Source organism: Emydura macquarii, unplaced genomic scaffold (assembly GCF_026122565.2).
Source record: "Emydura macquarii macquarii isolate MOO-44397 ecotype Brisbane River unplaced genomic scaffold, CSIRO-AGI_Emac_v2 contig_2676, whole genome shotgun sequence".
NCBI lineage: Eukaryota > Metazoa > Chordata > Testudines > Chelidae > Emydura > Emydura macquarii.
In genome coordinates this window covers 1,245,591-1,263,794 of record NW_027132813.1, presented here as the reverse complement: position 1 = coordinate 1,263,794, position 18,204 = coordinate 1,245,591, and the positions used below count along the sequence as shown (strand labels likewise).

Here is an 18,204-nt window from a genome sequence, read left to right as displayed (position 1 = left end):
CTATGGAGCTCACCCCCAGGGAAGGTGGCTGAATCTGCTCCTCTTCTTCCTGCAGATTATGAATATCATTAATGACAACGAGGCTGCATTTCTCTCCTCCCTTCTGCGGGGGCGGTGCATCATAGACAGGACTCTGCAGGAGATGGGTCCCTCCAAGCTCTTCCCATGTGAGTCCCTCCCTGCTGCCACTGGGAAGGAGAGTGCAGGCTGGGGGAGGAGGAGCGGCTGGGTCTGCAGTGATTAAGGGTGGTTTGGGCTTGCCTGAGCATCTCAGGTGAGGGCTAGACTATGTTGGGCCCTTTAGGTAAAGGGGGACATCGCCTTGGAAGCAGGCACACTCCCCACTGCTGGTGGCATGGTATTCCCCTCTTTGTGCTGATCGCTGGGCAGTAGTAAGCTCCAGGTGCACATTGAATGACCCTTCCTTCGCTTCTGCCCCAGACAAAGAATCAGAGTTCCTCCCAACTCCCAGGTCCAAGCTGTGATGAATGCCTGCCAATCTGCTGCCACGGTGGCAATCCAGCTCCATGCTCAGCTGGTGCTGCAAAGCAGGTGCTGCTGCCCCCATCACGGGCGCACTCCATCTCCCAAACACCTCTGAGATGAATGCCCCACTACTTTGCTGACCAAAGCAAACAGGCACTCATCACTGCTAAAGAAGTCCCGCTGCTGCTTTGGTGCATAGGTGCTGCAGGGACTGGCTCCGTACAAATACAAAAGTAGAACAGCTAGTGCAGTACCCACGTGGAGGAGCACGTTTGGGTGTGGCTTAATCCTTTCCTGTGTGAGCAGATTTGAACCAACCTCTCCCCACCTGCTCACTCATCTGTGTGATTCAGTACCCGGTAGCATAAGGCAATGGGTTGTTCCAGTTGACACCTTTGCTTGTACGATCCAGGAGTTTGAAGGGTCTCTGCTGATATGGCTCACTCTACCTGCATTTGGAATGCCTTGCCACTGTGCTGAGGCCTTCCTATGTGCATGTGCTCTGTTGAGCTCTTTAATGTACCTACTGAGACAGCGGCAAGAGGCATCACGTTGCCCTGCTCGTAGGAGCAAACGCTTTCTAAGCTACATGAAAACATCTGTGCTCTCAATTCCAGGGGAGCTGAGGGCTGGAATCCCTGTGTTGCCCAACAGCACCCCCTCCTATTTTAAAGCCCTGCTGATGGGATGCAATGGGCACCTAGTCCTTGTTGGCTGCACAGATGGGGGGGAGGATCCTGAGGCTGTGAAGACCCCCACCAGAGAAAGCAAGAGACTGATCCTGCTGTGTGATGTCTCCATGGCCACTTACAGTTTGTGTTCTCACTTGTGTCTCACTGCAGCGGAGGTGGCATGGTCTCTCTATGGAAACTTGGGGTTCCCTCTAGATTTGATTGGCTTGATGGTTGAAGAAAAAGGGATCCAGTTGGACTGGGCGGCTCTGGGCCAGCTAGCCCAGGAAGATGCTGAGGTAGGATGCAAAACCCTCCCTCCCATGCAAGCCTCCATCACTGTGGCTTATGCCCTATTCTCAAGGTTCCCATGTGGACTTTAAATCCACTGCAGGTGCTCCCCATTACCTCTGTATTCCATCAAAATCATGGAATGACTTCGTCCTCTAGCTCAGAGGTTTGAATCAGTGTCCCCCAGGGATCTTCACTGGGACCAGTGCTGTTTTAACATTCATAAATGATCTGGAAAAAGGGGTGAACAGTGAGGTGGCAAAGCTTGTAGATAATACGACATTACTCAAGATAGTTAAGTCCAAAGCAGACGGCAAAGAGCTACAAAGGGATCTCAAACTGGGTGACTGGGGAACAAAATGGTGATGAAATTTGATGTTGATAGGTGCAAAGTAATGCACATTGAAAAACATAATCCCAACTATACATACAAAACGCTGGGATCTAAATTCGCTGTTACCACTCAAGAAAGAGATCTTGGAATCATTATGGATAGCTGTCTGAAAACAGCCATTCACTGTGCAGCAGCAGTCAAAAAAGCTAACAGAATGCTGGGAACCGTTAGGAAAGGGCTAGATAAGAAAACAGTAAATATGATAATGCCACTATATAAATCTAGGGTGTGCCCACACCTTGAATACTTTGTGCAGTTCTGGTCATCCCATCTCAAAAAAAGATACATTAAAAATAGAAAAAGTAGAGAGAAGGGCAACAAATGATTTGAGTATAGAACAGCTTCCATGTTACGAGAGATTAAAAAGACAGGGACAATTCATCTTAGAAAAGAGATGACTAAGGGTGGATATGATAGAGATTTATAAAATCATGAATAGTGTAGAGAAAGTGAATAAGGAAGTGTTATTTACCCCTGCACCTAACACAAGAACTATCATCCAATGAAATTAATAGGCGGCAGTTTTAAAACAAGCCAAAAGGAAGTATTTCTTCATACAAACCATAGTCAATCTGTGGAACTCGTTGCCAGGGGATACTGTGATGGCCAAAACTGTAAATGGATTTAAAAAATAATTAGATAAATCCATGCAGGCTACAACAGCTATTAGCCAAGATGGTCAGGGATGCAACCCCATGCTCTCGGTGTCCCTAGGCCTCTGACTGTTAGAAGCTGGGACTAGACAACGAGATGGATGACTTGATGAATACCCTGTTCTATTCAGTCCCTTTGAAGCATCTGACATTGGCCTCTGTTGGAAGACAGGATACTGGGCTAGATGGACCATTGATCTGAGACAGTATGGCTGGTCTTATGTTCTTATGAATCTAGCTTGGGTCAGTAGTGACTGAAAACTGTTAGGCCAAACAGCTGTCAGAGGCTTGTGACTTTTTCAGGCCAGTTTCTAGTGCAGCAGTTCTCAAACTTTTTAAATGGAGTGCCCCTCCTCCCCTCCCTCCCCCGCGTGGACTTTTGTCTAACAATCGTGGGGCCCCCCCCTTCCCCTGAATCATGCCCCCTTTTCCCCCTTATGAAGGGGGGGGGGCTTTCAGAAAAAAACAGAGGCACTTCCCATGCTGTAGGCCCTGTTTTTTCTGAAAGAGGGGGGGGGGTTCGAGGGAAGGGGGGTGCGATTGTTAGGGGGGCACTTCCCGTGCTTTAGGCCCTAACAGTCACACCCCCTTCCCCCGAACCCTCCCCTTTCAGGAAAAAAACAGGGTCTATAGCATGGGAAGCGGAGAGCGCAGCAGCAGCAATGCAGGGGGCAGTGGGGAGCAGCGAGCACCAGCAGCAGTGCGGGAGTGGGGGCAGCAGCAGCAGCGCAAGGGTGACAGCATCGCAGGGAGCATGCCCAGCAGTGGCAGGGGGCTGCTGCTGCTGCAGGAGGTGGGCAGCGGTGGCTGCTTCTATCTCTGTCCCCTAATCCATGCCCCTCTTCTCCCCCCCCCCCATGATCCATCTCACACCCCCCACTTTGAGAACAATTGTTCTAGTGGACACATTACGAAAGCCATCATCACAGCAGCATTGAGCTCAGCAGAGAGGGCAAGCATTGAATGGGTCATGAAGTGTTAACACCCCTCAGTACTAGAGGGGAGTTCATCCAGAGCAGGAAAGAGGCCCACTGGTGAGGGAGCATGGTGGGGGGAGGGGGAGCTTGCACTGTCGCCTGTGCAGTGGATAAATCAAGGCCGTCGGCCCCAGAGCGATGTGTGTAGCACTACGCTATACAGAGAGCACTCAAGTTAGCTGGCGTTTGTGATTCCCCTGAGTGCCTGGTGGGGGCCCCAGGTGCAGTAGCAGCCCGGGATTAATTGCTTCCTGGGGCAGATCAGATTTGATTGTGTATGTTACAAGGATGAACTGCTGCCACAAAGTCTGAGATCACAACCATTGGCTTTATGGTCCAGGCGCTCCTAGGGCGCCCCCAGATCAAGCTTTGTCTTCACCCTTGTATAGCGGAAAGCTCGGACGCAGCCGGCAGAACAGCTGGAGGGCTCTGTTGTGCGACTGGATGTGCATTCACTGGCTCAGTTGCAGAGAGATGGTGTGCTTGCTACTGACGACTCGCCGAAATACGCCTACACGCTCGGGCAGGACGGGAGATATGGTAAAAGCCCAGGCATGGCCTACAGAACCTGCATTGGGAGGCAGGGGAAGGAGGCAGTGCCTGATTCATAGCCCGGGAACCTCTTAGGGATGGATCTAACCAACTAACCACCCCAGCTACAAGGGGAATTATGATCTCAGGCATATTGAAGAGTGCACTGTACAGAGCATAGACTCGTGTGTATTATCTCCCACCTCGGCCTGTGGCCAAGAGCACAAAGCAGATCATGTGCATGTCCTCTGAACACATGCTCACAATAAAACTCTGTGATGGTTGCTGAGCTGGGAGTAAAGGACTGCTGTTACCCGGCAGGGTAGATGAACTTCGTGAGACGTAGTGTCTGTTGGAGATGGGGGGGCTCAGTGTGTTGGCCGTCAGCCTGTCTGCAGGAGAGGGGACTGGGATGTGGGGGTGCTAGGCAAAGTAAACAGACCTTAACTGGGTAGGTCCATGCTGTTAAGGGTTCAGGTGGGTAGGTTTGGTCCTTTTAAACCTCTAGTTTTTTACATTTTTGGCAGTGTACGAGGAGTAGACACTGAGGACTTTTTTTTTACCCTAGGGAGCTGGGTACTTGCCATTATAGCAGCATGCCACTAGATGTCACTGCTACTTTACATATAGCTTAATGCAGTTTTAGAAGCCTTGGTGCTATCAAAGGAATGTGAAGCTGAGCTGTTGCTAGTTCTGAGGCTCCAGTTGTGAATCCCTCTTCAGGAATCTGAGCTTTAGCCCTGTACCAGTTTGAGGCTTAGTTAATGAGACACATTATCATGAGACTGACCCTGGCAGTCTTAGGAGTGCACCCCCATCCCAACCTGGCCATTTGCTGAGCCCATGTCTGCTGTTGTTAATAAGTGTCATTTGCAAGTTCAAGGGGTTTGTCAAAGGGCTCATCTTCACTGTAGAATTAACTTGAGTCCTTTGGGTGTCCCTAACCTGAGTCTTGTCCGCACACACACACACCCTTAACTGGAGTGTGGTGGTGCTTTTCACTCAAGTTGGCTGGCCCATGAAGGGGTACAGACTAAAGCGCCAATGAGCACAAATCATCTGCCACTAACATGATGACTGCATAGTATGGACACGAGCTAGCTCCACTCAGGTGCTGCTGATCCTCCAGTGTCTTCCCATATTTCCCTTGTGTGCTTGGAAAGGACCAACAAGTTCTCCTACGATTCACGGGGAAAGAATTCACAGAACAGTTCAGCTTGCTGTAGCACAAAGAACCAGCAGTTTCAGGGGATGTCTACACTACAACCTTTACAGACACACAACTACAGCGCTGCACTTGTGCTGCTGTGGCACTGCAGTATAGGCCCTTCCTACATTGCACTCCTCACGCATTGAATGAACGTGCAGCAGCTCGAGTGGTGTTTTGCAGTGTGGCTGCTCTCTCTCAAGCTAGGCCAACTTGAGAGAAGTAACTTGCAGGAAGATCACTTGAGTTAACTCTGCAGTGAAGATGAACCTGAATCTCTTTGGTTCCCTTGTCCAAATAGCTGCTTGTCCATCTCTCAGCCACTTCCACTGGCAGACTGGAGCTTTCTCCTTGTGTGGACCCAGGTCTTGTCAGCTTGCTGGTGGCCCGTAGAGTGCTAGCTGGTCACATGGTGCTGGCTCCTTATTTCCAGCTGCTACATGACTGTTAAAGAAGCTAGAAACCTCTCGGTGCTTTCTTCCTGTTGCTACAGTGATTGCCATTGGTGCCACAGAGAGGGTAGGTGTTCCATGCAACCATGAGTGGGAGGGGTTGCCCCAGAGACATTTTGCCTGTGAAGAAGTTTGAGAATCCCCTACAGAAACTTTCCCTTCCTAAATATCAGCCCCTGATCCTTTGTCCACTTCTCAGCTGCCGAGTAGCACTGGGGCCTCGCTTTTCATCCCTGCCAGTCAGTTTGCCCCACTGAGGCAGCGCTTTGTGCTTCTGTGAACCTCACCCCCTGCAGTGCTCACTTCTCACTCAGTCCGGTCACCAGCCGAAGCAATGTAATTTTTTGGAACATAGTTTATTTCTGGTACTTTAAGAAGGATGAAGTGTGCACACTTCTTGGAAATGGTTTTGAAGCCGAGAGTTTGTGCTTGCACTCAGTGGATTGAAACTGACGGAGTCTCACCTGAGTGTGGGTTAGTAATGATGGAATATGTTGCTGCTGCCTAGCAGAGATTCCACATAGTTTCTGACGAGAGATCCTGGGTTATGTAGTTCAGCCCCTTTGCTAACCTGACATTGGTGACTGAGTGCATTATCTCAGCTGGTCCAAGGTGGAGTTTGTCCAGTCAGTTTTTACCTTGACTCTCTGACCCCGGCCAGCAATTGCTGTTTTGCACAGTCATGTCAAACCACACCCTCTTGTGGGCCATAGACACTCACCATCCAGGGAGCATTCCAGATTCGTAATAGTGTGATCCCATAGCCAGACAGGCCTGTACTACTAAAAGGGATGGGAAGCAGTTGTCAATGCAGTTGAGATTGTAGATGTACAGGCCAGGAAATTCAGTGAGGGTTCCCACACATCACAGATACATTAATGGCCTACTAGGTGTACTAACACCATCTGCATAATGCACGGGAAAAAATATATATGCCATGCAACTGCAGGTTAACTGAGACTTCCTCCCCCTGCACAGGCTCTGCACTCCTGAGTGTGTGGGGTGGGAAGGCTCCGGATTGACCTGATGGGCCAGTCAAAACCCCCTGTACTCCTAAGGGAAGGCAGAGAAGTTGTGGGGGAAGGGGGGCTGATGCATGTTGCTGACTTGTTCTTACCCTTTGCAGAGTTTATCCCCTGCCAAGCCACCATCTTGATGCTGTACAAAGATCAGTCTCTTCAGAAGGAGGTTGGGGCAGGCCAGCGCTGCGGCGTACTCCTGGACAGGACCAGCTTCTATGCAGAGCAGGGAGGGCAGGCCCATGATCGGGGCTACCTGGTGCGCCTGGGACAACAGGTGAGCCTGTCTGCTCCTAAGCCTGAAATTATTACCGGCCAGGCAGAACTTCCTGATGCTGTGATCCCTCTCTGTTGTACTAGGTTGCTGGCTGGAGTCCTCAGGCTTGTCACCCTCAAACTCTTCCTCTTCTCCCAGCTGCTTGTTGAGCTGGGCAGTGCCTGGGGTCTGGGAGAAGCCCTGTAACTCATAGAGCAGAGATTGTTTCAGGGAGCTGATGGGCTCCTCTGGCTGTGTTTCTAGTCCTTGGCATTCCATTCCTCTCTCTTTAGCCCTATTCGTAGCGCAAAGTGGTGGGAATGGCTCCATTCCTCCTTCACACCCCTTTCCCTTCTGCATGCTGCCTTCTTCCTCAGCTGGGCCAGTTACATGGAGGAGTTAAGTCATCAAAGCGTTCTTGGACTGAACAACTTCTCCAAAGGGGGTGCTATCGAGTCACATGAGTTACTGTCTGTCTTACCCTTTATCCAGCCCAATGATCCGAAAGTTGGGCCCTGTCTGAACTGAGGAAGTGGCCTCAGTCCAGTTCCCAAGGGACAAGTGCCCATCCTCACAGCTGGCATTATTTTCCCACTTGCTGGCAGCCTCAGCAAGGGGCCGTGGAGCTGGAACTCCTGGGCAGGGCTGAGACATGCCAGTCGCAAGGATGGGATGGCGTTTGCAGGACGCTTGCCCTGCCTCTTCCCATCCTGTTTCTGCTCTGAGGATAGATGGGGATTCCAGTCTTTAGGGCAGTCAGGCAGCCACCTTCCACCAGTCACTGAACTCCCCTAAAGTCTCTGTGCTGCCCTGAGAGTGAGGGAAGTGAGTGTCTGTGCTAACCATCACTCTGTGTGTCTCTGCTTTGAGGACGTGCTCTTCCCGGTGGAGTCGGTTCAGCTCTCCGGTGGCTACGTGATCCATGAAGTCACAACCCCCGAGACCCTGCGGGCTGGGGACCAAATGCAGCTCTTTGTGGCTGAGGTAACGACTCACTACTCAACCTTTCCTTGGCCTTGCTGCTGGGGGTCGGTGTGTGGCACTTAGCAACTCAGAGCAAGGAGCTGCTGCTCCAAGGGGCTTTGTCTGTCTCCTGAGGTTTTGGGTTAGGACATTTCTCCTCATTTAATGGTATATGGAGCAGTGCTCCCTGTGGGTCCTGTCTGCCATCCCCTAGAGGGGCATGGGACCCTGTCCAGCAGAATCTATCCTAGAACTGGTCTCTATACAGAGCTGATCTGATGGATGGGAGGAGCCAACTGGAGTCAGATCATGAGGAGGACTCTTGGACTGTCGTGTCCACCTAGTGCATGTGGCGCACCCCATTTGCACGCACGCTACATGCTTCTCTTCCCCCTGTCCTCTGCTAGTCTCTAGATGGGCATTGGGTCCCTACACAGACTCTGTCACACTTAGGACACACCCACACGCTCTCCTCCCCTCTCGCTAGTAGAATTGTGAGGTGCTCCTGCTTGACCTGCAGCGCGTCTGTGCTTTCAGGCCCATCGGCTGGCCTGCATGGTGAACCACACCGCCACCCACCTGCTGAGCTTTGCGCTCCGCCGCGTCCTGGGAGACGGAACAGAACAGCGAGGGTCCCACGTGACTGCCGAGCAGCTGCGATTTGACTTCAGTACCAAGGTGATGGCGATCCCAAAGCAGGAGGGTTCCTGCGGGCCAGGGGAACATCCCCGGGGCTTGTCTGTGTAAACCGCCACCTCAATTCCTCTCTCCTGCCTGTGGGCATGAGAACTAACCACTCGAGCCCCTTGGCTGTTTCAGCCATTGCTGAGTGTCACCTAGGTGGAGCAGGGGCTGTGATTTGATGGGCTAGTTCCCTTCACTTTCCTTTGGGATGGGATTGCCCCGTAACTATGGTCTAGAGTCAAGCCAGGCTTTGGCTGGCTAGAGAAGATTACGTGCTCAAATTAATATCCCCTGAAGTAACCTGAGTCCTGCTCTGAGTAGGGCCCAGTGTGGGGGAAGGGATGGGTGGGTTTGAAAGTACGGGGGATTGGCAGGGAAGCTTGGGTTGATAGTGATGGGCTTGCACAGATTTGGGCTTGCTGACGTGCTGGGGCATGCTTCGGGGGTCACGTGGTGACAATGCCTTAGTGCTCAGAGCAGGTCCTTCCTGGTGGAAGGGGGAGGTGTACAAATGAGCTGTCACGGCCAGGTGAGGAAGCACAGTGAGTTCCTCTTTAGTATGTGGGTAGTGTCTCACCTGAAGAACTTCACTAACATTGTTGGGTTGATCCTGGCCTGTTTCATGGAGTGAGGCAGCAGGGAGGGAAAGGTCCGGATGATCACGACTCCCATTTACACAGGGGGAAAATGAGCCCCAGAGAGGAAACATTTTGTTCAAGATCTGATGCCCAGCTGGGACTAGAACCCAGGAGTCCTGGCACAGAGTCTTTCTGCTCTAACCATCACACACCACTTCTTCCTGGGTGACGCTTGACACTGTGCCCCTCGGGATGTTTTCTTATGGGGGTGATCTCCTCTCCCAGGCCCCTATGACCACACAGCAGCTGCAGGAAGTAGAACATGTGATCCAGGAAGTGGTTGAACGGAATGAAATTGTCTATATGGCAGAAGTCCCCCTGGCATTGGCAGGTGGCGTTCAGGGACTCCGGACCATGGATGAGGTACAGTAGCAGGGTGTGTAATAAGCCCACAAGCCTCAGCAGAGGGCAGCTCCCAACAACGGTTATAAAGGTCATAGCAGATGTGCAAAGATGGACTCCCCTATAAGGGAATAAACATCTAGAGCATGGAGATAGAACTGTGTGCGCTGGGGCGGTGAATGAAGGTATGTTCCTGGGAGTGCCCAGGAAGCCTCAGTCTGGTGATGTGGAGGCTGCCTGGAACAAAAGGAGGTGGGGATGGAGCTGTAGTGTTGTCCCACTCATCCGCTCTCTCTCGTTCTTTCTGAACAGCAAACCCTCTGCGTGACAGCTCATGGGAGGAGCAGCGCTGCTTTCTGCAGCTGGGTCTGCTGGGGTCCCTGGGTGGAGGGTGCAGAGGCTGTGACCTGAGGCACAGAACCGTTCCGTGACACAGCATGAATCTTCTTGTTTGTTCGCAGCTGATCTTTCTCCTCTCAGGTGTATCCGGATCCGGTGAGGGTGGTGTCCGTGGGGGTCCCTGTAGAGAGTGCACTGACCCCTGACTCTCAGGCTGCAATGCAGACTTCGGTGGAGCTGTGCTGTGGGACGTAAGTGCCCTTCTCCCGTCCCACCTCCCCCTCTTCTCCACAGTCTGAGAGAGCTGTGTGGGGGCAGGGCATGTACCTGTGAGACTCCTGGCTTGTCTTCCCATCCAGCTCCAGACAGGGCATGAGTGAGGCTCTCTGGACAGTCTGTACCTAGCCCATAGGGGAGGAAGTGTGGCCTTATGGTTAGAGTAGGGGACTGGGAGCATTCCCAGCTCTACCACTGACTGTGCTGTGTGGCCTTGGGTGCATCATCTCCCCTCTCTGGCCCACCTCAGTTTCCCCATCTGCAGCATGTAGAAAATACAAACAACCATACTGAGGGGTATGGCAGGATCGAAGTGCTTTGAGATCCTTGGACAAAAATGCCATTGAAATGGAAAGAATGATTCTACTTCAGCCACATTTCCTAGCCTCAGTTCCACCTCCTGGGCCCACATACTGGGAGTCACCCTGTCATATAATGCAAATGACAGCCAAGGCTGAGGTGACTGACAGTACGTGATTTGGAGTAAAATGAGTCTCTGGCTAGTGCCTAGAACCCAGCAAGGAATGTTGATCAAGACAATGGATGCTGAAAGCAAAAACTGGCTACCTGTTGGAAAGCTGAGCACAAATCTAGATGATGGGTGTGACCTGTCTGTGCCTACGGTAGCCCACCTGAAAATGCCAGGATCAGGGCAGGCTGCAAAAGGAAAGCAGATTCTCCCAAAACTGGTGGCTAACACTGAAGTTAGATTCCCCCGACCAGTCACAAACACTGCTCCTGATTCCCCACACTGGTTATCAACAAACAAAACCAAGAAATACAAAGCCCCCTTTACTGCATTTCAGTCTCTGGCTCCCAGTCAGTACCTAGGTCCAATAAAGAGAGAGGTTATTTAAAACTAAAGTTCGGATCCCCAAAGGGTCAGCCACATTACCAGATCAATATTGGTTTGGCTCTGACCCAAAATACCACACTGCCAGCCAATCCTTTAGTATCTAAAACTAAAGGTTTATTATAAAAGGAAAAAAAACTAGAAGAGAGATGTTAAATGATCAAAAATTACTTCAAAGTCCATATAGATTAGATTCTCAGCAGCCTGGTGACATTGCTGGCTTGCTAAGTTCCTCTTGTGTACATCCAGTACCTAGAAGGGTCTGTCAGTTTTTTGTTTCAAAGCTTCAATTGTAGAGATGTTGATCCAGAGGAAAGAAGTAGGACAGGAATGAAGACAAGAAAGATGGAGATGGTGCAGCAGCATTTTATAGTCTCTGCCATGTGGCTTGTTCCAAACACAAGCTCAGTGTGCGTGGGTAGGAAAAAGCACTTGCAGTCCCCCTGACCACAGACATGTCCCTACATGTCTTGATGACTCATAGGCGTAGCTCCTGGCTTCTCTTACTGTGCTTATTGTATAGCTGTGGCCCTTGATTGTCCCTCCATCAGGCGAGACAGTGCTGGTGCTAATCTGTTGTGCTGTGCTACTGCGGGGCACTCCCAAATTTTAGATACAGAAATATCACACATGTTCATAGCTTACAATACAAAGAGGATGCCCACATACAGATTTTATAATATTCAGTCAATCATAACTTTTCTAATGATACCTTCCGTGGCATGTGTTGCAAGATTTGTTGTAATTTTGCAATGTTGATACCAATAACATTATAAATGGTCACCCCAGTCCAGACAGTGTCACAGTGGGCAAACCCTGATATTTCCCTGGCTTTTCCTCTTCCTCTCTGCCCACCTCACAGGCACTTACTGCAGACAGGAGCTGTGCAGGACCTGACCATCATCTCCGAGCGTCAGCTGGTTAAAGGGATCAGTCACATCATCGCAGTGACCAGGGAGCAAGCCAAGCAGGTGAGACCAGGGAGGCTGAGATTTCCCTTGTTTGATGGCACTGAAAACTGGGGACTGATGGTGCAGACATGCACCTACACTGTACTCTCCTCCCTGCTCTTGTCCCTCAGGCCTGACCTGCAGCACCTTCTACCTCCTAGTCTTGCTCCTCACGTCCCCCAACATACATGCAAAGGCAGAGCTGTACTACACCAATGATCTGTAGCCCCCTTCTATCCCAGCCCTTGGCTCCCCACGCATGGCTCTGCCCATGCCCCTCACTTCTGACATGGTAATTCAGCACTGAATAGCAGGAAACCTTTAACCTCTCTTCACAGGTGGGATTTAAACTCAGGTCTCAGGAGTCTAATGATTTGATCTTCTCTGCCCTAGTTTCACTTCCTATCACAGCAGCCTTTAGCTGCTGACCTCTTGTGTTTATAAGACTCTGGTCTCATTCTAGGAATTTTTACTTCTTGGCTTTGCTCTTTGACTCCTGCTCAGCAATGATCGTGGCTGACAGGGTCACGTGCGGAGTGAGTGACCCAGTTCCTCTGTGCGTGGGAAGCCCCAATGGGCTTGAATGCCTGGAAGTTAGGGACTCTGCACCCTTTGCTATCTCCTCTTGTGCAGCAATACAAGGAGAGTGCAGCCATCAGGGAGCAGCATGTTTGCTTGGTGAGACTGCAGCCCTTTACCCACCCCAGCACAGCTGTTGCTGTCTGAGTCTCCCCTGTGCATTCCCGACAAGCCTCTTCCCACTGTGGTGGAGTGAAGGCTTCGAGGCGCGCTTGCCCTTCTTGCTAGGAGCGCTGACCCGCAGCCGTCTCTGCGGCCTCCTGTCAGTGGTTCACGTTCACCTGCAGGCCGCTGCTGTGTTTGGTGCTGAGCTGAGTGGCTTGCAGTCAGGGCTGTGCATATTAATCAGACTGAGAGTGCCTGTGAGTGGCATCAAACCAAGGAAGCAGCCAGGCTAGGCAGAGCACTCTCCCCACACTGCCGGCTCTCCCCTTACACCCACTGCTCTCCAGGGCAAAATCCATGTCTTCCTTCCTCTGATTCCCTACGCGAATCTGTTTCCTTCCTCCTGGGTGTTAGATGCAGGCCCCCACAGGGAAAGGATACTCCAAGCTGTGAAAGTGAAGGATGTTGTCAGGAAAAAACTCCCACCGGTAGAGATCTGAGCCCCATCACTTGGGATGTTAACACTAGACTAGGCAATGCAGCTAGAAAATGCACCCAGCAATCCTATATTGGATCCCAGGGGGATGTGCGAGAAGAGGGAACAGATCTCCATCTCCCATAGTGCATCTGCTTGTCAAAAAACAGCCCAAATGATGGGGCTCTCATAGCTCCTCTAGCCAGTGCCCCTGGTGTCACTGACAACCATTTAAACACGGTGTGAAGTGTTTATTGAAGGGCCTGCCTCCGTGGGTGGTTCAGTCCCTTACAAGTTATCAGTGGCTATAAATCTTTGGGGAGGATTGTCTTCCAGACTCTCACTATCTTAGTTAGACACCTACCTGCTTGCCACTAATAAAACCCAAAACAAGAGCCAGACCTTTACAGCAGCCACTTTCTAGCTGTCTACCACTTGAAAGATTGAAGGGTTCATGCCCTGCGATTTCACCCCTACCCTGCTGAGTGTGTGTCTGTCTCCTGAAGGGCTGTTTCTGTTGCTCTCCTAGGCCCGGGAAGTAGGCCAGTCCTTGGCTAAAGAAGTCGACTCGCTCTCTGTGCGTGTGAAACAGAGAAGCTCTTCTCTTCCTGAGGTGCAGAGACTCTCCAAGGAGGTGGGCTGCCTGACCAAAGTGAGTGCCATGGTCCACATACGGAAGCATCCCAACACAAGTTTAAAACACTGAGTCACGTTTCTCTTCGCCATTAGGTTCCAATCTCCAAACCCAGGTCAATAGTAGCAGAAAGCTGCTGCCATCCAGTGACCTGTTTGGTGACTGACATGAAAAGAGTTGGAGAGATCTCAGTCCGCTTCTGAGTTTGTATGGCAGGAAACCCTATTGTCGTAAGAAACAAGGTGGCAGCAGGGGTGTAGCTTTGGAGATGATGCCCAGATTGTTTAAACCATTTTCCTCCTTGGCACCCACTTAGGTTTTCCGCAGGCTTCAGCAGCTGCCGATTACTTGATCAGATCAGACAATGAGATAGCAAGGCGCAAGCAGAAGCTTAAGTGCCACCCCCACCTCCTGAAGAATTAGGATTTGAATTCTAGGAGGTCTGTGGAGGTGTGTGTATTTAAGCAGCTGCTTGTTTTTTCAGGTGGTGTGCAACACTGCAATGCCCCAGTGGCAGAGAAGGGAACTGCAGGCCATTCTCAAAGCCCTGCAGCGAACCACAAACACAGCTGTCAGAAAACTGGAAATCAGTCAGGTAAGGGCGCAGCAGCAAGATCACTGGCAGCTTTGCAGCCTGCTGAAGGCCACCAGATTGTTCTACGCTGAATGGCCAGATTCCCTCGGCTTGAGCTTCCCGTACAGGAAAACCACAGCCATTCTGCTCATCGCAGAGTGACCCCCTCAAAGAAATCAGGTCCCTGGGAATGTGGGGGAAGGGGAGGCCATTTCCAGCAGGTGTAGGAGAAAGCTCCAAGCTGTGCTATTTGTTGCTGATTCACCTAACTACCCAGAAAGTCCATTCTGGTGTAAGTGCTGGAATTAGCCTTTCACCATGGGCTAACTCCCGGCACTGCGAAGATGGGGAAACAATGTGTAAGTGCTTTACAAAGGCTGATCTCACAACCCCACGCCTCCACTGAGAGGCAGGTAAATATTATCCCCGGTGTTACAGACGGCGAAACTGAGGCACAGAGCTCTGAAGTGACTTCCCGAGGCTACCCAGCATCAGTGGGAGAGCAGGGAATAGACCTCGGGACTTCCCCCCCAGCCCTGTGCGTGTTGCTCTAGCTCATGCGGCCTCCGAGATTTTGTTAATTGATTCTATTTAAGACACTGTAGGAATGGTGGTTGATCGTTTTCTGCAGCTAGTTCTGGGAACGAGGCTATTCAGAATACTAATGCTAAACACTTGGTTGCTGCCAAATGTATCTGGGATGTCGGATTCAATGGGCCACCGAGACTGAACTTCCCTCTCCCTTGGGGGGGCGGGAGTGGGGTCCTCTCCGGGGCAGGACTGAGACATGTCCGCAGTCAGTGGCTTGCACAGCCTATTCAGTGGGCAAATGGGATTTGAGTCTGCAGGTCTTAGTCTGGCCCCGCCATGGCGTTGGACAGCTCCCCACCCCATGACCGCATTCCCTTCCCCTATGACCATGCTGCGTGTCCCCTCCTCCTTCCCATGCTAGCTGTGGTCTGTCACAGAGCTGTGTCTTTCCTTCTCCAGGCTGCAGAGAAGGCGCAAGGCCTGCTGGAGAAGCATTCCAAGCAGCCAGTCATCATCGATACCATCCCGGTCGACTCGCTCTCAGTGAGTGTTCGTGACTGAAATCTCTGTGCAGTTTCCATCTCCCCGAGCCCAGGGGACGTCAGTAGGGCTGGGCTCTGGAGTCCGACGGAACTGGCTTAGGGCTAGGTTGGATGGATTGAGGCACAGGGGGATGCTGTTGCAGGGGTTGGAGCAATTTGGGGGAGAGGAGGCAGAACTGTCAGAGAGCAGAGTAAGCTGAGCTGCTCGTTAGCCTGCTGAGCAGTGCCCTGGCTGGCACAGTAACATCCTGCCCTAGTGTTTCATCTGCTTCGTCGTTTGCTCAGGAGTCTTCCCCCTCCTTTCCTGACACTTCCCCTCCATGCCTCTCCTAGATCCTGATGAAGGTGGTGAACCAGCTTTGTGACAAATCTCCTGGCGCGTCAGTGCTGCTGCTCAGCCCGCAGGCTTCCGGCGAGGTGCTCTGTGCCTGTCAGGTGTCCAAGGTAAGCAGGCTCGTGCTGCATCTCAACTGGGAATCTCTGCCTGCAAAGATTAATGGACTGTCTTGTGTTCTGTTGCCGGGGGAGGGAAAGCTAATAGTCCAGAGCGTGGGCAGTAACCACATCTGCCCCATTTGGGAGACAGGCCCTGGGCTGCAGCATTCCCCTTCCAGCAAGGATTATACGGGATTCCCCCTGGCAGTGCTGCTGCTTAATCATCTAGAGGAGTCTGTGATGAGACGCAAGGCACCCACGCTGAGGCTGAGCATGGTGTGGCTGGAAGCCCCAGGGACACTGCTGGCTCCTCTCCAAGAATGACGCCCAAGTTTGCCATGGGGCGGGGCAGGGCAGAGCAGTGAGCAGGGCTCAGCTTCCACAATATGCCAGCCCCTGCTGGCTCAGGGAGCAAGGACCCAGGTTGCCTGTGTGCTGTGAAAGGGCCCTATGGCCCCTTCTTTCCCCATCTAGGCGGCAGTGCCTCCTGGCCCACAGTCAGGCTAACCTCTCTCTCCCCATGTCTCTCCCCAGAGTTCCCTGCCCAAGTTTTCTGCTGCTGATTGGGCCCTGGCTGTCTGTACTCAGATGGGAGGCAACGCAGGGGGCTCTGGCATTGTAGCCAAGGGTACTGGGAACGCCAAGGATCTTCAGGGGGCCCTGACTGCTGCACTGGAGTTTGCCTGGAGTAGACGCTGAAGTAAGGGTGATTCCTTGTTTGTGAGGTCAGCTGGAGCCTCAAGTCTCAGGGATGCTAAAACAGAGCTATCCCTTTGCTGCACCACACTCCACATCCGACGAGCTCTGTGTCTTGGATGGCTTAAGCAGCTCCCATTGCTGAATGCTGCTGCCAGGTACTATGGATCAGGGATATCTGGCTTCCTGCCACCAGGGATCAACATAGGAATAGGGGTAGAGTGGTACCAACCATCCTGTCCCAAACAGGCAGAGGCACCTGATTCTGCTTCTGGCCATCTAGTCTGGATTCATGGGAATTATCACAGAAGGAACCAGTTTTCCCCCAGTCCTCCAGCCTGTGGGGAAGTTATGGCTGCGGGAGGGGTGATCCTGCTCCTGTGTCATGGCTAAGAGAGAGACTACCACACACGCAAGAAAGATCTGTGGAGGAGGAGGGAACCTCGCCATGGTATTCTGAAGCTAATAAAGAACTGATATTGGCTGCGCTGTTCACACCTGTTTCTGATTGGCTGCAGTTTCCTTTCTGGTCCGGTACAGCAAGGCCTCATGGGACTTCTGTCCCAGCAAACCCTCCCCTCAGCAGCTACTTTAATTCTTGTCCCCGTAGTATTGTTCATCTTCAAAGTTCCGTTCCAGCACGGAGCAGCCCTCTCACACTCCACCAGGGCGCTCAGGGTAATAGCTTGGTCCCCATCTTACAGCGAGGGCAGCTAAGCAGCGCAGAAACTAGACTGGGAAAGTCTTCTAGCTCCCTGCCTCAGTCTGCTCAGTGCTGGCTAACTTCCAGCTGGTGCGGTTTGCAGTTGCAGCCCTTCCCCAGGGAAGCTCATCCTGCAGCTACCAATATTAAGAACATGTTCTGGCTATTCAGTCTGTTTGCTTTGTGTGCATCCTATTACACCTATTCCTCCCGCTTCTTCTGTGATCCTACTGCATCCCCTTCTGGGACTGGTTTCCTGTTCCTCTGGTTTGTCACATACAGCCCTGGCACTTATTCACGTGCCAACAGTGAGTTCGGCCATCGTGGGATGTTTAAAGGTGAGAGCCAGGAACACATTTCCCAGAACAGCCTGGGCAGCAAACACCGTTGCACTGGTGCTGATGTCATGTCTGTATTGTGTAGAATAAACCTGTGGAACTCACTGTAGCAGGAGATAGCAAGGCCCAGGCCTGCATTGGCCTTAAAAAGCACAGGTTGATTTGTGTAGCTGTAAATGCAATTATCGATCATAAAAACTCATGTGGCCTGGGTAATTCAAACCTCAGTGTTATGTGCATTACACCACTGCCTGGAGCCCTTGCCCAGGGCTGTAGTGACCTAAAGTGAAGACACTCCTTGTCTCAAAGGCCTCGCAAAACTTGGCTTGTGCCAAGATGCGGTAGGATGGGAGGAGGCAAGGATGGAGGGACCAGATAAACTGGAAACAGCAGAGGGAGCTTCTCCCTGCCTACTTATCAGCTGCTATGGTGTGCTGGGTGTCACAGCAGAGGTAAGCTTGAAGAATGAGGTAGCAGCATCAGGGATTTGGGGGGATGGAATGGGGAAAGCTTAACTGGTAGGGCCTAGAAAATCTCAGGCTGTGAATCACAAAACTGGAGTTCAGCACCTAGGCCCCCTGCACCATGCAGGGGTAAGACAGGTGCTTTA

The 18,204-nt window shown here is 51.8% G+C and overlaps 1 protein-coding gene across 2 annotated transcripts in view; it reads left to right on the top strand.

Moving 5' to 3' along the window:
* The window catches only part of AARS2 (alanyl-tRNA synthetase 2, mitochondrial), a 29,838-nt gene that overhangs the window by 9,622 nt on the left and 2,012 nt on the right, over positions 1-18,204 (top strand). The window contains exons 9-22 of one of the 2 annotated variants that reach the window (XM_067564749.1): positions 56-167; positions 1,329-1,456; positions 3,862-4,012; positions 6,789-6,958; positions 7,808-7,921; positions 8,438-8,578; positions 9,448-9,585; positions 10,045-10,154; positions 11,895-12,003; positions 13,671-13,793; positions 14,260-14,370; positions 15,340-15,423; positions 15,756-15,866; positions 16,392-16,557. In XM_067564749.1, coding sequence (XP_067420850.1) covers positions 56-167; positions 1,329-1,456; positions 3,862-4,012; positions 6,789-6,958; positions 7,808-7,921; positions 8,438-8,578; positions 9,448-9,585; positions 10,045-10,154; positions 11,895-12,003; positions 13,671-13,793; positions 14,260-14,370; positions 15,340-15,423; positions 15,756-15,866; positions 16,392-16,556 — 1,767 coding nt within the window. In that variant the 3' untranslated portion in view covers position 16,557. Of the gene's footprint in view, positions 1-55; positions 168-1,328; positions 1,457-3,861; positions 4,013-6,788; positions 6,959-7,807; positions 7,922-8,437; positions 8,579-9,447; positions 9,586-10,044; positions 10,155-11,894; positions 12,004-13,670; positions 13,794-14,259; positions 14,371-15,339; positions 15,424-15,755; positions 15,867-16,391; positions 17,049-18,204 lie in introns of those variants that run through there. The other variant, XM_067564750.1, reaches the window with a different exon arrangement.